Source organism: Struthio camelus, chromosome 4, assembly GCF_040807025.1.
Source record: "Struthio camelus isolate bStrCam1 chromosome 4, bStrCam1.hap1, whole genome shotgun sequence".
In the NCBI taxonomy this organism is placed as follows: Eukaryota; Metazoa; Chordata; class Aves; order Struthioniformes; family Struthionidae; genus Struthio; species Struthio camelus.
The window spans coordinates 44,116,430-44,143,917 of NC_090945.1; the positions used below are offsets into that span (position 1 = coordinate 44,116,430).

General features: G+C 35.2%; 1 protein-coding gene across 5 annotated transcripts in view; it reads right to left on the reverse strand.

Moving 5' to 3' along the window:
- SPOCK3 (SPARC (osteonectin), cwcv and kazal like domains proteoglycan 3) overlaps window positions 1-27,488 on the reverse strand; it is a 501,844-nt gene that overhangs the window by 125,652 nt on the left and 348,704 nt on the right. For all 5 annotated transcript variants that reach the window (XM_068942432.1, XM_068942433.1, XM_068942431.1 and 2 more), the window contains one exon: window positions 17,439-17,484. In XM_068942432.1, coding sequence (XP_068798533.1) covers window positions 17,439-17,484 — 46 coding nt within the window. The remainder of the gene's footprint in view (window positions 1-17,438; window positions 17,485-27,488) is intronic.

Below are 27,488 nucleotides of genomic sequence, written 5' to 3' on the forward strand. Positions count from 1 at the left end.
CCAACTGGAGTAGACCAGGCCCTCTTCTACTAGAAGTTTATATATACCAAACAGAATAGAAGAAAATAAACTCAATTCTGGAGTTTACCCAAACTCCACACTTACAGAATTTTAATCTGCTAGTGTTTGCTGACTGGATTATTATAGCTCTTGCACTGCAGGAGACTCTTGAGCAATTCAAGTGTGGCACTCATTCATAACACAGCAAGAACGGCTATCAGGCTGCGTTAGTCAAGGAGCTACTAGATAATCTGAAGGAGTAAACCAGCAAGGCCATGAGGGCTAAGTTAACAAGGCCACTTTTAGATTCAGAGGCATGTTAAACACTCATGGACATGCCACCGGCATTAACTAATGTTACCACTGAGTGAATTGCTGGACTATGACTTTTTTGTCAGCTGCGAACCCCCTACAGAACTCCTTTTTTTTTTTCATCCCATGTGTGATATATGGCCTCATTTTTTCAAACACTTTTTGGTAAATTTTCTTACTTACTGAATCTGTTGTAGTGATATAGAAGCAACAGAAGCCCTTGGACATATTTTTCTGAAAAGCTGCAGTATTTTACAACAGAAAGAGAGACCATGTAAATCACTGGAAAAAAATATGGAATTCAGGAATACGGAAAGTCAAGTACTTGAAAACTCTCTATATATGTTTGCACTCACACTGTATTAGCAAGCCAGGGGATAATATACAGAAAAAAGTGCTGCCAGAAACTGCAGCTCTTGTGGCAGAAAATTTATCTGTGCATTTTTTCCGCAGGTATACAATGCACAAGCATGTTTGATTTGTTTGACAAAGCTATTACTGAAATCACTCTAGATTTAGCAAATTTTCACTTCAGTGATATATAAAATATTGTACTTCTGAAGCTATGATTGTAAGTACTTTGGAATCTTAATTGGAGATTAAAATCACGTAACGAAGTTTAAAAAATTTTGCATTTGTTTTCTCAGTCCTTAGTAATAATAATTCTCAGCAGTTGCAGTGCCTTATTTATATATACACACACACTTTCAAAATACTGTCAGTAATTCTTCCAGCAAACATATTACCTATGAGGTTTGTAATGTCCCCTTTTTTCAGGTAGGGAACAAACATTTAGCCCAAGGCCTGGGCCTTGGAAGACATGATGAGAAGGCAGGTTCCCACCTTCCATTTGTCTCATTTCACTAAACAACCTTCTCTTTTTGGTGTTTGATGACACTGATGACAGAACTGTAACAGTGAAAGCTATAGCGTTTCAGACAGAGAACAATCATACTGAAAGGTGTAAGCAAGGTCTTATCAATGTCTCTTAGTCTCCAACCTGTCATTCCTAATTAATATTCTTGGTTTTATAAACTAGTAGCTTTCAAACTAATAATGCAACAGACATATTGCATGCACTGTCATGAAATGATTCACTGCTACAAAATTATGTGCGATATTATTAGAACCTGCTAACAATCTAGATAATGACAGCAAAAGCAATTATCAAAAGCGATTGTCAATTTTCTAACATTTGCAGCCTAATTCAGATGATTTGGACAACCAGAATCTAATTCTGATAGCTCATGCATTGGTCCTGATTGTGATTTTTAAGTTATAAATGAACAGTTGTAAATCAGAGCACTAGAGCTTTACAATCTAATTTGTCAAATAAATACCATATAAATTAGTAAACTGTAATTGAATTCCATTGCATGTTTTACGTAAAACATGATTTTTTTAATGTTTTTGTAAGCATCTTATTGTGATATCTCATCTTTGTTAACTATGAGAATAAATCTGATAAATTTTCAGTGCAGGCAAATTTGTGTGTGCACATGTGTGCAGGCTCAGGCATCTGCGTATTTGTTTTTCTGACTGCCAGTCCTAGTAAATCAACCTGAGTTGTGTTGTGCTCTTTTGGTTTATGTATCAGTAGTAATTAATTGCCTCCAAATAGAATTTTCTTGAGCCAATATAAATACAGGCTTCCAAAAATCTTTCATGCTTCCAAGTACCAGTGAAAAAAGCTGTGGCAGAGGGGATAATATTTGTTAGGAGACAACCAATATGTGTGAATACCTGTAGGAAAAGAGAAGACAATGTTTCTATACAGCTGCTTTTCTGGAAGTCCTTCCGTTATAGCAATTGCCTAGCAGCCGTAACATACTCCCTAAAATCACCTCCATTCCTGGGATGTTACCAAAAAATGACAGGAACATTAAAATTAAAGTACATTCCATATATATTCTGCATTAGTTTCAAACAATGTAAATAATTTCAAGTAGTCCAATGAAGTTATTATAGTTATGGGTGATTAGGTCCTTTCATACTACATAGGTTTAACATACCCATGTTAACGTACTTCCTTTTTTTTGGAGATATGTATACTCTGAGAATAGGGGCAGTTAGAACACTTCAGTCTGAAGAATACACATATTCTTAATTGTAATTAAAACTATAAAATTATAATTATAAAAACCTCTATTATAAAACTGTTTAAATTGACTTATTAAAATTATAAAAACTTAAAATTATTAAAACTCTTGTTCTAAATTCTGTTTTTATTTCTTCATATATTTTCATGCATCACCTTTGAACTTAAATGTATTTCCATATATCCACATTTTTCCACGTTTCTTCTTAGCTTTTTACCTTTGGATCTCAATAACACTCCTCTAAATACAAATATTATGAATGAAACAGTGAAAGTCTGTCTCTTTTTTTTCTTTTAATATCACATGCTATAGTCAATCCAGTATTATTTAGCACATAGGATCTAAATTATATGAATTTATTTGTACAAACTTACTTTTTTATCTTGCTGTTTAAAAGTGCTAAACTCATGGACTGTATTAACGATTTCCCTAGCTTTAAAAGGACTAAAAAATTTAGATGTTTATGAAAGCATGAAAATAGTTTGCACTTTATTTAAACCTGTTTAACTTCGTGCTTGAAGCAGACTGAAAGCACACATTTCTCAGAAAATGAATGTTAAACCACAAGAAATACACAGTTTCCAAACTTGTGCCCATGGTTTGAGGTTTTTCATGCTGGTAAAGAATTGGACTCCTCTTATCCAGCATGGACATGTATGACTTATATCCTGTCTCCACATGGAGTCATCCTAAATAAACTATTTCACATCAACTATTCCACCTTAATTATTGATTGTATTTACTTATATTTATTATATCATTTATATTGTCATTAAAAATAGGTGATGGGTTTCCATCAGGATAAGGAGCCTCTAGACTTAAGGAATACATTTCTATAAAGCTTGCCAGAAAAGATTTCTTTATTAGTGGCTATAATGTATCAGCTGACTTTCTAGGAAGTCAGATACAACCAGCTTCTAAGGACACAGCTCTGATATTATCTTGATTAAGCTGATAATATTTGGAACAATGGGCTTGCTATTATTTGCCAATATGCTTGCTTAACATCTGTCTATATATCTGCCTGAAATAATAAATGCAATGTTAATTACATTTTAATAAACAGAAAAAAATCAGTCACAGAAGAATTATAAAAGAATATAAAATACTTTGTAACATCTGCTTTTTCTCTAAAAATTTAAATTCTAAAATAAAATTAATTTGCTTTCTCTGCTGTGAAATCATGGAACAGAATTAGAAGCATCTGATGATTTTTAATAGATGGATACGGATTTGTTATCCTCACATCCTACGGAAGCAATTACTATGCACAAAACTTGATTCAATTATTACTAATGGATCTATTTATTTACCATGCAGATTTGGAAGAGCAATGCAGTAAGGCTTCCCATCATCTCTTCTGTAAGTTAATTTAAAGCTAGCACTCCTGGAAACTGATATTAGCTAGAACGCCATTTCCATTGGGAATGTAACAAGCAGTCAAGGTTAACAAAACATAACATAGGAATCCTCTTAACAGGAGCTCTGTGGCAGAAATCACGGTAAAGTACCATTATTTCACAATCTGTTAAGCGCATTCTGATATGTGCCCAATTACACTTCCCATTCCTAGTAAAATGAATGGGGAAAAAAAGGTTAAAGACAGAGTCTCCAGACTTAAATTCTCCCATTTTCCTCCTCCAACGTTCATCATTCATCACTGATGAGCAAGAGAAGAATCAGCTAGGCTTTTGCTTACTATGCTTAGCAAAGATTAATCTATGCTGTGAGTGTTCAGTGAGTGGATTAATTCCTCTAATTTAAGAGGTAGCTGACTGCTTCTTTGCATATGAAGATTTCACATTCACATCATACAAAGAATGTATAGCTTCAGGTTTCTTATTCAGCTGTCCAAAATGACACTTGCTCATGGAAAATGTCAGCAATGCAATCTTCATTTAGAAATATAATAGCAGCATGCTTTCTTTAAAGCTAAATAGGCAAGCATATACAGTCATCATTAGAATATTTAAATTATTTCTAAATGTATTGTTAGGCATATATCAGACAAGTTATTAGTGATTTAAGTTACCTAGATATATTTAATAATATTTAATGGATGAATTTGGGCATTTCAAAATGCACTGAAATAACAGAAATACAACTTCCTAACACATTACATTAATCGGGGGGGGGGAAGGGAACATAAATTACCTAAAAGCTAAAACTAAATTATTAATAAATTAGGTCAAATGCCTAAGTTATGATCCTAGGCACATAGGTACCTCAAGAGGGAATTATTCATATTTCATGCTTTGATAAACCACCTAATTCCTGAAGATACCTAAAAATCAGTCAGTGCCTTCACTTCCACATTGTGAAATACAGTGATTTCTCAGCTCCTAAACAGAATTTCTCACTCAGAAGCGGGTTGGATCTAGAGAGATGAGCAGAGGCCCAGCAATGCCATTTCCAGAAATGGTAGGGGGAAGGGCTAGACAGAGCAGATAAACATTAAGTTGGCATTTCCAGCTTACATGGAATCTAGATAAACTTTTTATTGCTGTTACAGAGGTGGTGGTCACTGTTCTGCACAAACTGCACAGTGATCTGCATCCAAAATTTGCATATAGGCTCTCTACTGCTTATATTCCAAGAGAGTTCCCTGTTCTGCTATGCAACATATCTGTTGAGAGTAAACATCTTTTATCTTCAGATGAAAACAAACCACTGTGCAGCTAACATCTGAGATGCATGAATAAACAGAGAATAAGCAAGAAATAGCCTGCCTCAGTGATTTGAAGGGCATGCTCTGAAAGAAAGAATCCTGAATTTGTTTCTTCTCCCAGGGATGGCACTTGCCATTTACGATTCACTAGATAACATGACAAGCAGAATGGGTAGCTACAGCCGACTGTCACCCTCACAAGAGGGATCTTGTTGTACATTTGTTCCATCTGTCTGCATGCATCTGCAACTTCAGTAGGAAGGACAGAGAGAAGGTTTTTCTTTAGCTCACTGATTAGGGGACCCAACAAGTAGACAAGAATTATAGATCGAAACCCCTGAACATTAAGGGCAGCCTAGAAATTCACTTTCCAACTTGCGAGCAAATGCTTCAACAAGTAGCTGGCTGTGTATAAGGAAGGTGCTCCTCTTCTGTTCAAGGCGTGGACTCTCAAAAAAGTGCTCAGAAGTCTCCAACCTGACTAACCAGTGAAGCCTCAAATCAGGCACACATTCGAACGCTTTGCTGTTCTTAGCATTTTCCATTACTCAGCTTTGGTACATTAGCAGTGAGTGTCAACTTGCCTTGCAGTGCTTAGTTGTTGCAATTATGCAACAAGTTGTTGCTAGACAAAGTTCTGATAAAGAAAGAAACAACTAATAATTAGGTGGAATCATGCGATGCTTAAAGTAAGTACCGGCATAAGACTTTTGCTCACCACCACAGTTAAAGGTTCCAAAAATGCACAGAAAATGACATTTATTTATTCTGATTCATAACATGGTACCTGGGTGCTGTTAGAATTACGTTAAATTAACTGTTCAAAATAAATAAAAACTGCTAGACTTTTTTCTTCCTCTAAAGCAAATTCACTAAAACTTGATTGCTTTTTCACAATTTCAAGTTTAATCGTTTTTTTCTCCACTCCCTTTAAAACAATCAGTATTGTACTGCTGTTTGCCAAATAACCTTTATATCGTTTAAGAACCCAAACCAAATCCTCCTCATCTCCTCATACACGCACTGTTCAAAATACCAAAATAATTGCAAAGCTGGTCGGCTAATAGGAAGTAAATGATGGAGTTCTGGTTCTGAAAACATTATTAACTGCTACAACAAATGACTAGGCTAACATTTTTGAACTAGTAAATTTATTTCAAAATTTTGCGCTGACATATTATTTTTAAAAGTATCAAAGCCACAAATATAATTATTCCTTTTCCTTCTAAATTTCTACCCTTCAATTTCCTAAATCTCTAAAAGGCATTTTCATTAAAAATGCAACTTCTTGGGACAATCTGTGCCCTTAAATTCAAAGAGTGTGTTTAGCAACATCCACCATTGCCTTCCACCAGTTCCTGACACCGTGGTAAACAATATGCATTAGATTTTTTTCATCTATGAAACAGACATGTTGCAACTATTCATATGCTGATGCCTATTAAATATTTCAAAATCTTTATTATTACAGTTACTTGAAACTAACAAATATTACAAAATCGTATGCTGCAGTTTTCCTAACAACAGCTGTTAATGAAGCTACCTGAATGCAGGTTATACTAATCCTGCTTATAGTTCTTTTTTGGGGGCGTGAGGAATGAAATATAGAACTTTTCAGATAAGATTTTAAGAGTGTTCAGAGGGTCTGGATTTCTCAAATATTGGGTGCCTAACTTCAGATAATGTAAAGACTTCCAAGTAGTGTATTCCTCTGTTTAATGATATCTTTTGAGACATTACTATTTTGGCCCTCAAAAGGTGAGGCACCCCAAAACTGCTAATGACTTTTGACAACTGTTGCCCATTAGAAGAACTGACCGCATTTTTCTTTTTTGAATGGTTAACAGTAATGGTTTTTGTAATTTCTAAATTATAAGAAATTCTCTCCCTCACAAATATTTGTGAGCTCTGCCTCACAAACATTCCCATAATTTTGCATTCTTTTTTGTGGGTCTTCCTTGAATGGTTACAAGAGAATAGCTTACCCCTAGTTCACAAGCTGATGTAAAGCGGTCTACAAAGCAAAAGTCAAATGCTAATCTTAGTTATACCCATACAAATTCAGAAAAAAATATTAAAGAGCTAAATAATATAGATATTTCGGGCTCAAAATAGTGTGACAGGTAACAGTTCCATGAATATTTATTTCAAACAGACATATGTAGAAGAAATACATGCACATACTAAGTTGGCATCTTTTAAAATTTCAGCAGCTTCAGTGAAGCAATTTTTTTTTTTTTTAATACAATGTCTACTTCCTTGATTTGGCTGAAAGACAGAACTACTTAGGATTATTTGAGAGTTCACAACACTATATATATATCACTGAGCACTGAATTATCCCTTTCTAAAATACTAAATCATGATCTAGAAACATATCGGTTAGATCAAAACTGACTTCTGACTTTTCCAGCTCAGACAATCAGGGGAAAGAAATGTCTGCATTCCTACAACAGCAGAAGGACATCTGCTTAAAAATTCTGCAAACTATTGCCACATACACTAAGATGACTGCTACTGCAAAAGAACTTGCAATGTACGTATGTAATCCACTTTATCTTTTGAATTTTTTAAACAAACTAAAACAGAACCCAGACGACTACTTATATGATGTATCTAATACATCAGCAATATACATGCATGTGCATGCATGTGTGTGTGCATTTTAAAGAACTCTAGCATAACACTGAATAATCATAAGAAAACTGAATGAAGATCTCCACACAAAATACATTCTGTGAAGGTTTCACAAAAGATAAAAATCACACCCTCGTATAAATCCTGGTTCAGACAAGGGATCTAAGAAAAGTTATGTGGGCTTAAAATACTGAAGTTAAAGGAAAACCTCAAATGCTTCAGTTATCTACTGTTTAAGGATTTTACAAGCTACTGTTGCAAGCTAACAGCTACAAAAGTCCCTGTAAAATTTCCAAGTAGATATAAGCGCCCTTTAGGAAAAAAGAAAAGTAAAAATAAGAATTTTTTTTTTTTGGTAGAATTATGAATATAAAGAAACTGGACCTACTCCATTAAAAATACACTGTATAATGTTCCCTCACAGGGCTTCTTTTGCATCCCCAGATTCATATTGGCATGAAATATTTTAGGTTTCTAAACTGTGAGATTCCTGCAGTTTGGGAATACAGATAGAAATACACATATTCTGCAGTCACTAGCTTGTAATAAAGAAGTCTAGAACTCCAGTCAGCTTTGAGTATGCACCTGTGTCCTGATTCACAGCTGTTAATAGCTCACATAGTACAGAAGAGGAAGAAGTTGTATGTTCTCTGTATGTTAAAGATGCAGTAGATAGGAACAGGAACATCTGAAATAAGGATTCAAGTTAGTAATTTCAGAGTGAAATAGTACTCAATACTTCAAACAGAACATTCCAAAATTAATGCTTATATTTCTTTGCAAAGGCACTGTGACTCAGAATAACAATTTGAAAGTTTAGACTTATTTTTGCATTAGCAGATAAATACTAAATCTGACTAACGAATACCAACACTTATTTACTAACAGCCTGGGTATATTAGTGCCACAAATATTTTTTACAGTAACGGCATTCATGCTTTATCTGACCTACAGATAGTTTCTGAACTTGTTTATAGGCTCACTATAAAGTGAGTATTTTTCCTATTTTGAAATGTTTAAGGTTGTGTTTATCCATCTCATAACCTATGTTCCAATATATAAGGCAAACTACTTGTTTCCATGAACACACTTTTATGAACAAGATGTCAGCGTAAAACCTATGATTAGGAAATGACTTACTGTGAGAAAGTCTTGATGAGCTAAAATGAGACCTAGCTGAATTTTAAAAGATAACACTCACCAACAGCACAAGGAGTGCCATTTACTGATGCTCTCTCCAGATGAAGAGCTCACAACAAATAAAAGTGTAAGTTTGACATAAGCAACAGCAAAACATATTAAAAAGACAGTAGAATGAAGGGGCAGCGACTCCTTCGTAAAATAAGTTTACCAGATGAAGATAAACGGTGTCTCTTTTCTTCTGAGGCAAAATTATATGTTAATACGTGGCACACACATTGCAAAAGAAGAAAAACCTGAATATATTTGCATATTATGTAACATATAAAAGTACAGTGAATAGTACTAAAGTGTGTGTTTTTCTATCGCTATTTAAAATATTTTAAATACAGTTTTAAAACAAGATCACAGAAAGTAACTTCTGGTTTTGTTCCTTAGTTTGCCTTGCTGATTCTCAAATCAAACATCCTCAAGGTCCATATAATAAGGTTGTTTTTACTTACTATCATGCACATTCTAACATGAAAAGTCAAATTGGGCTATCACAGTTTCACAGATGGTAAATGAAAGCACAGTTTCCATTAGCTACACAAGATCTTCACGCACAATTCTGAAATCCTACCATTCTCCCACAGTGCTCTCCACAAAAATACAACAGCAATGCAGAGTGCACTCACAGGAGTTTTGCATGTCATCTGCTTACAGTATGCAACTTATTTGTCCTTGGATTTATGTTCTTTAAAATATTGTAAGTTTTAAAGTAGTAAAGAGTTATATTTAGGTAAACCAGGGATAAACAAGGTTGCAGAAACACACAAGAAACAACTAGAAGAACAGGTTTTTAAATATAAGTGGGCTAAGCACAAATGTGTCAAAGAGGTGGCAGGACAAAAAGGCAACTATAAACATTTAAAATGTACTAAAAGAACTGTCATTCTTTTATTCAGGTTCAAGAAAAATTAGCGTAGCCTTTTTTCCTCTTCGTTTCCTTTCTGATTTGATTTATTATGCTATTTTTTCTTCCTCTCCTTCAGTGTTTCACCCACCACCGAGCAGTAACGTTATCTCAAATTTCATGTTTTTGATAACTAGCTCAGTTAGTTAGCTATTCTACACGCTTTCTTATTAAAATCATATGGCAAAGGAAAGAGACCATTAAGTTTCTTATCAGTAGACCATTAAGTGAGCCTATAAACAAGAAGCAGTACTAGTGGGCACCAGAACATTCTCAGGCACAGAGTCCTCCGGGACGGATGGCACCTGTGCATCCAGTCTGTCAGCCAGGGCATCAAAGCCCAGTAGACAGGAATAGAAAGGCTTTAAAGTTAAGTCTTCCTCAGAAGGGATTTAGCAGGTTTTTAGAAATCTAAGCGAACAGTTCCACATACCCTTTACTCAGCATACTGCCAATTTAAGAAGCTCTTGCGCTCTACCTCTAGCCAGTCAGCGCAATCCTGTGCCACGTTTCCGCTTTGCTAATGTAACTATTTGTGGGTTTGAGTGGTTATCTGAATCCATGATCTAGCTGAGTTTAAAAATAACCTTTTTTATTTATTCTATGGCAATTATGGTGGCTCAACAGACCTTGGATCAGGACATAAGAGATGGACGCGGTAGCGGAAGCAGGAACGAGGGGATGAACTGGCATTGCTACTGAAAGCAAGAAAAATCTCATATTGTGGGTTGAGCTGAGCCTCACTGAAACTCCTTTATATAGGCTTTCTTTAAAACAGCTGTAAGAATTGAGAAGCCATTGGCTGATTCTACAGGAATAAACAGCTGAAACAATTTGAGAATCACAGCTAGAACAACAGATGTTTATTATCCAGTGAACCACAGTTAGGAGACAAAACTGTGAACCACATGGGAGAAGGTGCATGGGTAGTGCTACCACTGTAGAGAAATTTATGAAAAAAAAGAGGAAAAATAAAGACGAATCAAAGTACAGTATCACATATAGAAGAAAAAGCACCATTAAAGTGTTCCTCAGACATCAACAAAAGGTCTTTCGAGATAAGGACTTGCTGAAAGAAGTACAAAACAGTGAGAAACTGTTTAACAAAGGGTTTAGTGTATTTTCTAGAAAAACAGGATTCCTGAAAAGTATTTAAATATTTACCTGAAACTGGAAACTGTACACCAGATTAAAATGTTGGTTTAGATAAAGAAATAGAACAAATACTTTTCTTTTTAGAATGATATTATGAATTTGAAAAAGAACAGAACTGAGAAGCTATTTCATGCTTATTTACTACTCAGACTAAGGTATATTTAAAGTGATATGTGACATATTTTATTTACAAAGTACCGCAAATTACCTTGGAAGTGAAGGATATATATTCTAGTTTTAAATCATCAGTAGTTTTTGCTATAAAAGCTAGAACGTGAGTGCATATAAACATGTAGAAAAGTTAAATCTACATGTCTTTTCACAGTCTTCAACTAACGGACCTTCATTAAACTCCCTTACGACTTTCCATGGCTTACAGATGAGTGAACCAAATGATTGTATTGAACATGAATCTAAATGGTTTCAGTTCATAGTATGGAAATACATTCACAAATGATATCGAGAGAGATGTGTAGGTATATATTGCAAATACTTGGTCATCTAAATTATTATAGAACTAGGTTGATGGAACATAAAGAGCTAAAATGCAAAGAAACAACTAAAGCATAAAATTTTGAAATTTCTTCAGAATCTATTTCTGCTGCAAAATAATATCTACAATATCTCTGCTATAAACAGATACCTAACATAACCTAATACTATAAAAGCCAAAAATAATGTAGTGGAATGGTCTAAAAGAAACATTATAAACATATCCACAAATGAACTATACCTTCAGGGTGTTCATCCTCCATGGAAATGTCATTTCATATTTTATCCATTACATGAAAATACTCCACTGTTCCTCCAAGGTATTTCTATCGAGTAAAGGAAAACAGCCTCTGTGCTTTAAAAAAATTACTCCAGTGTCTTTGTGCATACAATGTTATTCAAAAGCTACACCCTCCAAGCTCTACTACCATCTGTAGCATGAAACTAAAATGCACTAAACATATTGTGCCTATTTATATCTGTTGTAAAGGTAGTATATGAAGTAAAAGCAGTAACAAGTTTTAATTTTTTTTTAAGCTTGATAAAACATATCACATTCTGGACACCATTTTAATAAGAATGATTCCAATTCTAGCATCTCTTCATCTGTTAATATAAAAGCAAATGCTTTTTAAAGCTATATTAAATCTACTAAAATATTCAACTTGAAATAATCCAAAGACACAAAATATCCTAATTACTTCTTTCTGCAACTACTGAAAGGACATAACCTTCCTTTTAGCAGCAACTAAATATGATTAATAGAACATTCAGGTTTAGTTAAATAACAACACTTGTCCCACATTGTCTTTAGCAATGTTACATTACGTGTACGTGTTTGCAAAATAAAGGGCCCAGTAGGAATAACTACTCTTTGCACAAATATCGCAGGTTGCTTTAAAGAGTAGCGGTGGTGAATTGAAATACAGCTCATAATATTTTTTGGTTTCTTCAATAACCTCCATTTTGCAGCACAGACTTTAGAGTAAGCAGCACTGTATGTTCTCATAGTAAGGCCTAATCTCCTGGAATATTTGGATGTTTCCATTATAACCGCCCCTATTAATACCAACAGAATTACACAGATCTGTCTACCTGGGCAATTTTGACACATTAAATCGCATTAATATAAGAATGCCTTTCAAAATATACCATATTATAGAAGAGTGAATTAAGAAACTATTAAAACACTCGCTATAAGATGAACATCTCTTTGATAGCTTGAACCACAGACTTCTCCAATTTTACAACAATGTATTAGCATTCAGATATGGGTTTAGATTAAAGATATATTTTGAAAAAATGTAAAGACAACTGGTCCATATACAGCAAACCTATAAAAATCTTAGGAAAGATTTTAATCATCACAGAAATCTTAGGAAAACAATAAATATCATATACATGTGAAGCATTAGTTCCTTAAAAACACAAAGGAGTATGGTTGTTAGCTAAAAATAATTTCAAAAAGGTCCCAGTACGTTCCTGATTTCCAGCAGAGTATGGACACATAAAAGAGTAAGTATAAATAAAAATAACGACAACCCATCTGCATGACTATTGATGATATTGAGAAGTTGGTACGTGTGTACCAGATATCTACATCACAGACTAAAAAAGAAAGTGGGGTGACAGAGATCAAGTATTTTTTAAACAACAACTAACAATTTTGGAATAGCTCTCTTTTTACTGCCTATTAATCCTATGTAAGATGTGTAAGTATGTAATAGGAATAAAGGCATCCCATGAAATACTGCAGTTTATGGAACTGAAAACAGATATACAGCTAAATATGCCATCATCAGCCCTACCCTTACATAGTCAGCTGGGCTTTATGCAGTTTACTTACAAAAGTCTTCATATTTTGTTCTTATATAGACTTTGAAACCTTCAAGTATTGATTTGCAATTTCATCAGTTGTTATAATTTAAATAGGCAAAGAAATAATACTTCTCTAAAAGAATTAATAATTCATAAAATCCATTGTTTCAACAGTAAATAAAAAAAATTATTTTCTGTGCAATGGAGCTCAAGTTCAGGATTTTTATTGCCAAAAAGATTGCTCATTTATTCAATTCTTTTATAGATTTAAAGGTTAAGTTTCCAAAAAAACAAACATTGTTGAATAAAATGAAAAGAAAGGAAATAGTGATGGAGATAATAGATCTGTTAAATTAAAGAAATTATTTATTTCTATCCTCAAGGAGCCTGTTTGCCCATTACAAGATGAGCAACTGCTCATATCTCCAGCAGTATTATTACAAACTGTCATACAAAAGGCATGCAGAGTTGTTACAGTATTACTACAAACTGTCACACAACAGACATGCAGAGTTTTTACTGTCCCTAGTCAGAGTTTAACCATTGCCTTTAGCGAGCAATTTCAGTCTTTCACGGCAAGTTTATCGCTGCATTTTAAAAAATTGTCCTTCACTTAGGAGTTTTTAAAGGTGTTCATTTGGGAGAAAGGTTTTTGCGATTAACAGAAGGCTCTCACTTGAGAGAGAGTCAGCCGCTGCCCAAAACAGAACAGCAACAACAGATGATTAAGGAAGGGGAATCCGTTAAAGATTTGTTAACAGATTGCTTGGCCTGTAACAAGCTCCAACAGATCACAGGATCCCACATGCACACATTCATGATGTTCCTATTTATTGCTTTGAATAGTTCCCACTGACAAACGAAAAAGATGAAAAAAAACACGAGAGTCTATATGCATGGCTACTTAAGTGAAAAAAGCTGATTAACAGTTAAATCTTATTTTATATAATACTTAAAACTTTAGTAGTAAAGTGGTACACAACTGGAGGGGAACTGTACCAGCTTTCCACTCTTATGCAGACTACAAGAATGTGCATCTACAGTTAGATCTTGTAGTGTACCTCCTCTCACTTTTTCCTACCTCGTTAAATGATATGAGAAAAATTGTGCTGAGATTGTCACTGCTGTATCTCTTATTGATAAATATGGGAATCTGTTAGAGACCTGATTTCTTCAGTAACAATCATGACTACTACATTCACTTCTAGGGAACAAACATTTGGAAGGTCATCACACTATAAAAGTGTGAATGGCTACTCCTACAAAGTATCACACATGATGGCTTGTCCCATCTGAAAAGAAAGACTGGAATGTATAAACAAATATGTGGTATTTTTTATAATTATACTTTACTATCAAGGGTATTTTGCTATGTTTCAAGCAATCATTTCCCATTATAACCAAAAGTAAAGGAAGCCCACTCCTACAATGCAGAGACCAAGACACTTACTGGGAAGCTTTCTTACTAGCTTTTTGTATTTGTCCTGGACCTAATCAGTAACTTTATTTTCACACTTTCAGAAAAAATGATAACAACATTCAAGTATCTAATTAATAAGGAATATCTGTAGGACCAGAGTCTAAAAACCTATAATTCTTGGGAAAAAATAGATATTTTGACATATAGCTCAGTTCGGTATCATTGTTAAATTCAGGTTAGGCATTTACTGCTGAGGATAATTGTCTGACAAAGACTATAGCAGGGTTCTTACACAAAAACACTTTTTAATCTGCCTTTACTGACAGATAAAAATACCGCATAATCTCTATATAACAGATAGACAAATTAAGACAAAATGGCTTACATACTAAACAAATAAAACTTTGGAGTACTTATTATTAGAAGGTGTCCCTAGCTAACATTTGTTTTTCAATTATAAATCAAACAGTAAAATGCAGATAAAAGAACTACCCCAGGCAAACCGTTTACATGCCTCAGTCAAACAGATGCATTTCACTCTTCAGTGCCAATTTTCAGTTTACAAGCATATGATAATAGAAAGTTGAGCTTTGTAGGCATTGTTTTTTAAATATTCACTATCCGATACACATTGCATTAGGCAAACAAGGTAAGACAGGTAACATTCTCATAGTTGGCTTGTATGTAAATTCAGAAACGTATTCTACACACATTAGCCCCAGTGCCACCAAAGAACTCAACAAAACAAGAGAACAAGCCTAAGTTTGTAAAACTCATTATATGCAGCAGGAAAATATTTTAGTGTACCTTCTGCAAAACTGATAGGTAGTTGGAAAAACAAAAACAAAGCTTGTCAGGTATGCAATAACAAAGCAAATCATGGCCAAAATTCACAGCACATTCAACTCTGTCTTCTGATATTTTGCCACCATTAAGTCATTAATGCATAACCTATTCCTACTGTCACACCAAATACATGTTTACATATCACACCCCTCTATGAGAAGCCAAAGCAGGGCGGGGGGAAGCATAGCTAAGGGTATTCTGGAGCAAAGTGATAAGCCTGGTTCACAGATGAGGGTTCTTCACCGAAAGAAAGGAATCTTTCCACTGAGGAGTTAGAGGACTACAGTCAATTGCTCTTCCATAAGGCATTAGCATATAATGAGGAGAGCGGTAGGGTCTGCAAAATTGGCAGGTTCTGAAATATCTGGGCTGCTGTGGACCTAAAGTAACGCTCACAAATTTCCACCACACCAGAGGAAAACCATGACAGTTCACAGATCACTGCTAATGTAAACCTATCTTTCTTCTTCCCTCTCCTTTTGTTTGCTTTATCAGTATTCATTAAAAATAAAACATTTCATGATGATATGTCAACCGTCAAGGTTCTTTTCAGCAATTCCAACAGCCCCATGTTGGAATCTCCAGTCAAAATTGAGAAGAAATAACATTAAGAGTCAACAGTCCAACAGTAATTTTTGTTTTTCATTTTCCCACACTATAGTGGCATTAGCCAAGACAATTTCCACAGAAGAGTACTGTCACTCCAACTAAAATCTGAGAAGCAAAGACTGAGTCCAGTAATGATATTTTCTCTTACTTACACACAGTCAAAATCCAGCTTCCTTTCATAAGTTGCTCTATGTAACCTGAGATTTGCGACTAAATTTTTTAGTAAGATATTAACAGCTGGGAAACAGTACAATCACTTCTACTAGAATTTGATTATATATGGGCGAAATACTTACAGAAGCCTTAAAATCACATAAGGTTATTTTGCAGTTACCTTACAATATAAAGTCAAGTCCCTAAACTTTAACTACCACAACAAAATAAGATTTATTATAAATCTCCCCTTAAAGTCAAAAGATATTAACTCAATGTCCATTATAGAGAAAGCTGATTAAATAACTAAGCATATTATTTTCGCAATATATTTTTTTCTCTCAGTCTCTTGTGTACAAGCCCCTACGCTCTTCCTTCAGTGTGACTGCGCCATTGATTATTACCAGAAAAGACCACCAATGGTCTGAAGTGCTCCATGCTAGTAACTCAGAAATCAAGATTCTAAGTAGTTTCACATCAGTAGTCACATACTTTGAAACAACATATATGAAGTATACCATATTGACAGTAACTATTAAGTTCTAAAGTCTAGGGAGGAAATGGCTAATGTCAAAAATTTGCTGCATTTACTCAAATTATTCTGAGATTGAAATTGTTGTACTGTACCATTCTCATAGCTCCATCTGTGCTTTTCCTCAAGAAAGATCACTTGAAAATGATAGACTTCCAAAATGTTTTCTAGATCTTGTTTTATCAGCCAAATATAAAGAGAACTTTCAACATTTTAATGACTTATTTTTAACTGCAAAGGACATATCAGATTGCATGCCTTTTTTTCTTCAAAGGTCTCGCTGAAAATAAGACGGCACTTAACTTTTTTTAATGTATACACAAAGCAAAACAAAACCTCCCAAACCCCATACACTTGTCTATACGAGGGAAACTTTAGACTACTTTAGAGGTTCCTACTGCCCCTGTCTCTGTCACCAATCAATAAAAAGTTGCAAAAATCACAGATATAAAATTATGATTAAGCTACAACTGACTTTCTGGTGCCCTGTAAGTCAATCATTTGAAGAGGGAAGAGATGGAACAAATTCACAGAATTCTACACTTGTTATTTTAAAACAGGAGCCATCCTACCCTAAACAAAAATAAGTAGCCGAATCTTACCTTGATCAAATGGTTTACTCGGACTCCATGTACGAAAATAATCATCCTGGAGAAGGAAGAAACAACTTACATTTAGTACAATGTAAGAAATAAATGTATACATGAAAAACTCACAGGAATATGAAAGACAGAAGATGTATACCAACCTCTACTTCCTATGAAAGGCAAGCAGTAAAAAAACAAGTAAGAAAAAGATTATAGTCATCATAATGGGACAAGTTACTCATAAGGAATAAAACACATGTAATTCAGAGGCTGTTTTCACTCATTAAGTGAACAATGCTAAAAAAATGTTATTTACTAGCATTTAAAATAAAAAATTGCATTTCTCACAGGACTTACATAGGCAATGTTTCTAATGCTGCCTTTGAAATGCTGCAGTAGTTTTCTTTTCTTTTACATTAATATTCTAGGGTATTAGTAAACTTAATTACAGTTTCCATGAATAGTTTTTGAAAATCAAAGTTTCAAAGTCATCATCAATAAAAGTAACTTTAAAGAATAATAAATGAATTGTAAAAGACTAAATATTCTGCTATATAGTTTTCAACTATATCAAGAAGAGTCTATCATTAAATTATTATGATTAGCTCAATTTTCTAGAAATCACCTTCCTAAACATAAAATATCCTCCCAATGAACTCATCAGCTGTATTATGCCACAACTGTAAGAAGGAAAAACTTTAATGAAATAAACTGCTTTCATATAGGATTTTAAGAAATTTGTTGATAAATGACAAATTCACAACCCCCAGACATGTAAATAAATTTATTCAAGCATTGCAGATAATAGGTGGAGCAAGAAGAAGACCAGAAAGAATAAAAGCATCTCTTAATTCAATTCAGTACTCTCTAGAACAAAACATTAAAGAGACTGTACTCAACATTTTAATTTTAACAAAAAAGCTAGGTTCGTTAACTACAGCAAATACTCAGTGTATTGTCATATCAATAGTTCTATCCCATTGGCTAAAAGATCACCAAGAAGATAGTAGAGAAATCTCATTTTATAGAAAACTGAACTACTGAGAAAATGTGAGCCTACCATAATTGCTGAAGTCACATAATTACAACTGGAGGGGTTATCAAGCACATCTTTAAATGGCAAAAATATTCCTCGAGTTTTAATAGTTAAATAGTTTTACCTCAAAGAAAAAAAAAGTAGTTGCAGCCTAAAGTCTTTCACTCATTATGTTTTTTATTAAGAAAACTGTTGTCCTGGGAATTCTTGCTTCAAGCAGGAATCAGAATGTAGAGAATCAGAGTTATGTGCACCAGTACTTATGCACTCCTTTACTCCGATGCTGCACCGATCAACAATCTATGAAACACACTGTACGCTATTTGCCTTTTTATCACTATTTTTAGAAGTAAGTGAATACAGACAAGCATATAAAATGAGTTTAAAAAAAAGCTTGCATAACATGAGCAGAAACGGTGATTATGACTGGGTTTTCCAATTATATCCTTCCTAATAGTATCTACGGAGTTGCAGTTCCCACAGTGGTGTTGTGAATAGGATTGAACTAGCTTTAATGTACTCCTGCTCCATGTAACATATTGTAATACTGCTCCGTGAATCATATGAAATTGGCAAAACTATGTAATCCATCTTTCAGTTTTTGAAAAAGCATAAACGTATACCTTTAGAAGCTAATGTTTAAGACCTTTTTTTCATTTAAAAATCTCTATCATATGATGCTATGGTTCACAAGTATGCAGTACACACTAAAGTCACATTATTTGGGGAAACCGAGAATAAATAGAAGATCCTCTATTTTCTGTTCATTTCCTTTGGTATTTTTCCAGAGGAGCTGCTCATAAATTTAACTTTATCTTTCACATTCTGTAACATGTCCTTTTCTCAAAATGCCTATATACAGTATCCTTTCTCAGTTGTACTGACTGCTATTGTTTTAAAATATTTTGAGTTTATCATGAAGAAAATGTTTTCGATGTTTAAATTTAAATACTGCATACAGTTCAACTGAATTTTGGAATGGCAAAAAAAATACATTCTCAACGTGTATTCCTTAAATTTCAGATGATGATTTTGTAAATTCCAGAACAAGGCTTAATGGAAGTGTTCTAAAGCAGAAAAATATACCATTTTCATCATTTTCCTTCATACATCTTGTCTAGATTGAAGACTGCTACTTCAAGACTTATTTAGAAAGTGCTAGATTTGTCTTTCCATTTCTACTAAAGTCATAACGTTCATCCAGAATGATTCTATTCAGACAGTGCACTTATTAAGATACTGAAAGGGTAGAATAACTGGAACAAAAAAATGTAAGAACAAAAGAACAGTTATCCTGAGTCAGACTAAAGGCTCTTCTAAGCTAAGCATCCTGCAGCATGCTTACGGAACAGCAAAAGAGCCAGGCAAGCATATATTACACTTCCTCAGGTTGGCCCCAAACCATTTGCAGCTCAATTACTTCCTGAGCTAGACATGGTTCCTGTGTATTTAATAGCTCTCATTTCTCTTCCATGAGCTTGTCCAATTTCACCTTGAACCTAAATGAGCTTTTAGAATTACAGCAGCCCATGGCAAGCAGCTCAACAGCTTACACACACATTGCATGAATATCACCTTCTTCATTTTGTTCTGAATCTGCAGTGCTCTCAGATCACATTGCTACCTCTCATTTTGTACTAGAAAAAACAATAAATTAATTCCCTTTCATCTTCTCCTTGCGACAGACAACTTAAAAGATCCCAAATATAACATCCCTCAGGCAGTTCTATAACTAGATTCCTGACTTATTTCTGTTTACAGAAGCCACTCCATACCTTTCTTGTTATCCTTCTCTGAATCATTTCCAAATGTATTATATCTTTTTGGGACGGTATGACTAGAGTTGTGCATAGCATTCATGAAGCACTACACGTTTATACAATACAATGACACTATTTTGTTCTGCATTCTTTTCCCCATTATGCTTATACTTCCATTTTCTTTTTTTCACTGGTACTGAATATTGAGTTAAGGTTTGCACAGAACTTCCTGCCATAATTCCAAGATACTAATCCTGAGGGATAATCTTTGTGAAGTGAGGAGTGTTCTCTCTCATGTACATCATTACTTTTATCTGTATTTAATTTATCCTGTCATTTTATTTTTATCCACAGCTGACACTCAGTGCTACTAACCTGAGTAACTGAGTATCAACAGCACTTGGTCATACCATAGCTCATCTGTTTTATCAGGTCACTCATGAATTTGAGAAATAACCTGGTCCCCACCACAGATGATGTGGAACTTGAAAGGTGACTGCCTGCACTGTGAGAACAGGTCATTTACTTTATTTCATCTTTTTTGACTCAGTTTTTATCCCTGTAAAGACCTTCTTGCCTGCCCTATAGCTTTTTAGTTTCCTTAATAGCTTTTGGTGAGCGATCTTACCAAAAGCCTATAGAAATACAGATAGAAATATCAGCATCAACACTTTTATTATTTTTATCACTTTCTTGTGGGCACCTCAAATGAATCATGCTAGACGTCTGGGGCACAACCTTCCCTTACAAAAGCCATGTTGATTCTTCCCCATTATATCCAGTTTGCTTGCATGATCTACTCTTTATTACACTTTCTAATAATCTGCTTGATACAGACAGCGGACCTATGGGCTGCAGTACCCAAGATCTCCCCAAGAATTCAGAAAAACTAGCGCCACGTTTGCAATTTTCCAGGCCTCAGGTGATAAGGCACCTTTAATTGAGAGATTATACACCACAATTAGGAGCTTAGCTACTGCAAAGTTCCTTGGAGTTCCTTTAGGATTACTGGGGGAATACCATCTTGTTCTGGAGACTTGTCACTTTTCTTGTTACTCAAACTTTTGTCTTGGAACGTGGAGAACAAAGGACAAAATCGACAAAAATCCATCTCAGAGACTATCCAGCTTTACCCTAAATTAGCCATTTTATCACACAAGTGAGTGAAGCAAGACTCTTAAGTGCTTTTGTTCAGTAACTGATAACATAGAAATTAAGATACTAGTATTAAGGAGGGCATTCATGCCAAAATATGAGTAAAAAACTCACAAAAGTCAGCTTTTACTACTCTAAAAATTGAGGTTTTTTTTTTTTTTTTACTATGATGAATTAAATATCATCCCAAACGTATTTCAACATAGTCTAAAAAAGGCATACATTTTTAGTGATTTTCCAAAATAAATTTTCAAATCATCTGTTACTTAAAGAAAATTTATTATTGGATAGTTTCAATAAAAACTTTATGTACCTGTAAACAGACAATGAAATAGTTAATTGATTTTCAGATTAAAAAAGGAAGATGGTTTAATAAATAGCAATTCCACAATTTTACAAATATTCCTAAAAATATTTAACCTTATCACTTACATAAAATCTGGCTTCATGTTATATTTAGAACTTTCTTGATCTTCAGTCAGACTTGGATTATTATCATGTTCAATACCCTCTTCAGTCATCAAGAGGATAACATAATTTTCAAAGTCTCACCTTTCATAACTTTAAAATAAAATGAAAAGCGGAATAAACACATTCACAGTTGACAGTGAAGGCTTATAAGTGCTATATAACACCTCTACAAACGCCAAAGGCCAATGTCTCAGGAAAGAGCCTGTGACTTCATCCAATCTCCTTCAATAGCCTTAAAGGAGCACGTTGTGAAAGTATATGGAATAAAGTTGTAAATTTGTCACAATAATCATTTGGCTCTTTCAACATTACCTAGTCAAATATATGTATGTATTTTAAATAGAACACTCATCTTTACTGTTCTTCTTGAGACTGTAAGTCATATTTCAATAATTCTTTCAAGTCTTTCTGTCTGAAAGACACATACAGCACTTTTAATAGCCATGTATCATGGACTTCAATGGGGCTAACAGCCTGTCTAAAAAAATTATGCATGTTTAATCATTATTCTCTGTCAGGGTCATAGTGATACAGCACTTTTAGGAATTCAAGTTCATACTGCAATTACACATCTGTTTTAAAACTAATAAGTGTTTCTGTTTTTTCCTGAAAATGACTTAACTTAAAAAATATCATTTATATAGTCTGAAAATCTGACAGCCTTAAGAAAAGAATTCCAAAAGGCCAGAAGCAGCTTACTAGAACATTTTAACCTGAACAGCTGGGAAAAAAAGTATTTTACCTAACCTATTTTTGCTGCTTCTTTCTGGACCTCTATATTCTTCCAGAAGCCCTCCTCTCTCCTTATCGGTTGATATATCACTTTTAAGAACTACATTTTTACTGTAGTGAAATGGGTAAAAGAGATGCGGGATATCGGAAACAAAATGCATCTTAGGTTTTGTTTATCAACAAATTCTATCCATGCAAAAGGCAAAAAATATAACTCTTACGACAGAGTATGGTATATCTAATCTATCTATTTAAAAGTATAAACACATTCATGTAAGAAAAGTACACAAGTCCAGGGAAAAGCAATACCAAAATGCTTAGACTGAAAACCAGGCCCACTCTGAATACAAGAACAAAGCTCCTTTTGGCACAACACAGCAAAATTTCAGTTAGATTTTCTTCAAAACTTAAAACAGAAAAGTGGTTTCACATCAGATAAAATGACTTTGACTTCCAGAACAAACATTTATACAAGTAGTAGAATGTTCCAGTTGATCCATATTTATGTTTGAGTATACATTTTGGACCCTCTTCAGAAGTGCAATAGTATAGCTATTCTAAATTTTGTAAAGTGGCAATGTAGCTACACGGTAGAAGTTTTGGGGTCTTGACTGAGATAAAAATATCTTACTCATTTTCTTTCTTATGTAGAGTATTTCTTACATCTTTTTATTGATTTCTCCTCTGCCACATTCTCTGTAGATTCCGCCATATTTTGCTGACATCTAGCCCTAGAATTATTATCTAATGAAAATCTGTATTGCTAAAGAATGTAATGATACATTGTAGCTATGATGAGTCCGTCCAAAAAAACAGCAGGTGTCCTAGAGGAAATAAAATAGTTTCCTAGAAAATGTTTTCACACCAAAATTGATCTTTGTATCTTACCTGGGTAATAACTTCATTGTTATAAAACATTTTTTATAGCAGGAATATTAAATGCCTGATTTACAAACCACCAATTTAGGGAACAGTCCAAAAGAAATTGTTCAATGTGAGGAATTGCTTCATATACATTGCCTGTTCACGACACAAAGCTCTTAACAGGTACAAAAGCAGGAAGGACGTTCAGAATGTCTCTGTACTTCATCCAGTGCCAAACTAAATTACATCCAAATTTTACACAAGTTACTGTAATGGGAAAGCTACATTTTAATGCTGGTCCCGCTGTTCCCATGCATTGGCTGTTGAAAAGAGCTACATATTCAAACTTGTGGATGGACATGAAATCGTATTCCAGAATTCCAGAAACAACAATGTTCCAGGTTGCATATGTTCTATAATGTAACTTAAAACTTGCAGTATTAGATTCCATCAGACAGATCATTTTTTTCGTTACTGACATAGCCACCAGATTATTTTGCTGTTTCTAATTTCAAGTAGTTTTTAAGGGTTTTCTATTCCATTTATCATATTTATATCTCAAACGCATATATCTGCTTCTCATCAGATCTAAGAGGTCTTTATATCTTTTAGTCTATCCTCTTTGGTAGCTATTTTATTTGCAGAATCCTGTTCAACAAGCCAACCAAACTGAGCTAAACAGCAGCTTGCTTAAGCCTTTGCTTGCCTCAAGCTCCCTTCAGCAACAGACTTGTGCTCACCAAGTATCTCCTACTTTCCTTTGCCCCTCTCCAGTAGCAGACAGATTGACTCATCTGTACCAAACTCTCCTAGTGACTCCATGTTTTTATGTTCTATGGCCTTCCATCTTGGTTCCCGAGTGTTTCCTTAAGCCACCTAAGCAAATACGCCTCTTCTGTCCCCTCACAGCAACATTGACAAGGTTTTATTTTGGGCTGTGCCTGCCCATCCCTGTTCTCTGTTCCAAGGGCTGATGCAGGAACCCACGCATTCCCTCAGGTCAGTGCGAGAATTGTAGCAGGGTGGTAACCCTGACATCTCTGCCCTCTCAGAAGCAGCAATGCTGAAAAAAGAAAGTTGGTATCAAGTGAGGCCTGAACAATTTTTTTTACGCATATCTTTTTCTAGGGCCTTCAGCCCAATGTCAGTAATATTTCCACTACACTGGAGAATCTTAAATTGTTTGGTCACATGCAATAGCGTTACTGCAATAACAGGCTAAGACATCATCAAAGTTTCCATCATATGAGAAATCTACCCCTCCCAAACAATGCAGAGTTTCCCCAAATGCATCAGGGCCACAGACAGCATACATGGAATAAGCAATACACTACCAACTACATCTAAAGACAGTACTATCCCAAGACATAAACCATAACTTTGGAAGCATACACTGTACCATGGAAATGCATGATGCTTGTGTACTCGGAAATTCTGCAACCTCCAATCTGAGCCAGTCTGGAATGGCTTCCAGGATACAGAGAGGCTGTTTAGCAGCTTGTAGATACCCATCTGCACATCAGATGCTGCTCTTCACCCCTGCTCCCTTGCACAGCCATCTGAGCAATCATACCTCACAAGAGTATCCTCTTGTGCAGACATGAAGTGTATACTTAGCCAGTTAACTGCAGGATAGTTCAAGGGAGCAAGATAGCTACTGCACTCCCCAATATCACGTTTACTATCACAGTATCTTAGGTCAGAACATCTTTGAAGGCAGGAGGCTTGGACACACAAGACCATGTGCTCCTGACCACTTTTCGCCTAATGCCCCAGATGCATGCAAGGGGTTGCACAATCTGAGGAACTGTATGTGCATACCTCACATGTGATGCCACATATCTATGGACCCCCAGCAAGATTTTATCAGGCTCTGAAGCTAAGGTTCTCCCATCAAGCAAAGCAGGGACAGTTTTTCTACTGAAGTTTCTGGCTCCATACTTTCTTCTCAGCAGGATCTACCTCCTCTCATCAGTTGAGATACCCCTTATTCTTCCTGTGAGGCCAATCTTGAAGATTTTTTTTTTTTAAACAGGCCAGGATAGAAAGCTGACTACTGTCAGATTCCACCTCCTTTGCCCCAGGTGAAATCTCCTGTTAGAAATACAGAGACAATTAGCCTAGCCAAAACTATCAGAGGCAATTCACTGCATAAAATTCCGCAGACACAGATAAAGGCAGTAGGAATTCAAGTTCAGTATTCTCAGAAATCAGGTATTCTTAAGGATTAGTCCAACAAGTCAAAGAATCAACAGGAAAAAACAAACTCCAAAATAATGAAAAACCACAGAGGTAACATCAGTAATGCTATTACAGTGGTGAAGGGCCTAACCACCTCCAGGCGAGACTGTGCTTTGCTACAAAACTCCTTTCCTTTTTGTCTGGCGTTTAGTCTGGTTGAGTGGAGTGCTGGAGTGACAGCTGAGAGGACGTTAGTTTGTTGTTCTGTGCCAGCCTCCCGTGAGACTGACGATAGCTTCCTTGCTGCTCCAGAATCATGGGCCAGGCCACCCTGGAGGCCTGCATTCATGGGGCTGGCACAGCACAGAATCAGTGGCTGCTTCTGGCAACTCTGGCACTGAGTTCCCCATAGTCAATGTCTATCCCATTCCCTTCTCTTGGCCTCATGCTTCTAGTACTGTTGATAAGGCTGGGCTAAGAGCCACCACTCTTCAGCCATCTCTCTGTTTCACAGACCTCATTCAGTAAGTTTTTTGTGGAGGCTGTCTATTTCATACTAGTAGTATTCATGACAGCAGGTCTGAATAACAGCATTAAAAGTCATTTGCCAGGAAATACAAAATGCACACTAAAGCTGACATGCAGAAACACTGACAAAATAGTAACTGAAAAACATTTCGAAGAGGAAGGAATTGATATTAAAGCATTAACCTTATATGCACTTAAATTCCAATTAAAATTTAAAACATTTAGTTTTTGCAAGAGTATGTCTCTTGCACAGTATAGCTCATCATAAAGAATAAAGAACCATCTTTTCACTACAAATTAATAAAACAGGCTTTGCTGTGCTGCTTCTGTTATGCTGTCAAGACTCAACCTATGAAGAGGAGATTAAATAGTTTGTTAGATGACAGGAACTGAGAGAAGAGCTGGAATTAGATGATGTATGTGAGGGAGAAGGCCACCCATGGGACTTCTATATAGCTGCTCAGATGGGGGACTGTTCCTCAAGTACCTGTTCACTAAAAGGCAAAACTTGTTCCCTGACCTCTACGTACAACGGCACAGCATGTAGAAGAGAGGGAATCCTTGTTCTTGGAGGTTCAGTAGACTTGACTGGAAAAAATTTGACTGGAAAGCTAGCCTATCTAGGGATGGCAAAAGCCCCACTTTCAACAGGGCTACACGTCCCTCAGGGGTCCCTTCCAACTTACATTTATCAGAATTTATGACTATTTACAGCAAGCCAATACTCTTAATGCCTCCACAGACTTGAAGAAAAGGAACAACTCTTTCCTACTGCCCTTTTGCAAAGTCTTACTTTCTTCATTCACGTGTGCTGCCTGCTTGAATAGTTGAATTGGTATATGTGTACATAATAGTCACCAATAACAAACCGGAATGAGAAAAATAAAACAGACCTCTCTGATAATTTAGCACAAAAGGAATAAGCTTGATCAGCTTGGAGCTTCCAAGCTAATCATCCTTCGTGATTAGCTTGGAGCTTTTTCTTTAGACTCTGGAAAGAATTCAAAAACTTCTGAGTCTCTGAGTAAATACTTGAGGAAAAAAACTGGCAAATTGTTTTACCCCGTGTTTCAACATGGAGAATAGCAACCTTTACAGTTTAAGTTGCAGATGTCAACAAAAACCTGGATGAGAGTTTCCATGGACTATTTTTAGCTTTTTGTTAGAAAATTCAGCATTGTGAAAAAGGACTTTTTCTAAAAATATACCAAGTTTGATAAATTCTGACTGTTACACAGGCAGATTCTTTCCACTAGAGAAAGAAATACCTAGCTTTATTGCACCAGCAAGTTCCACTATCAGTATTTCAAGGTAGCTGTATACTACTGAAATTTCCTG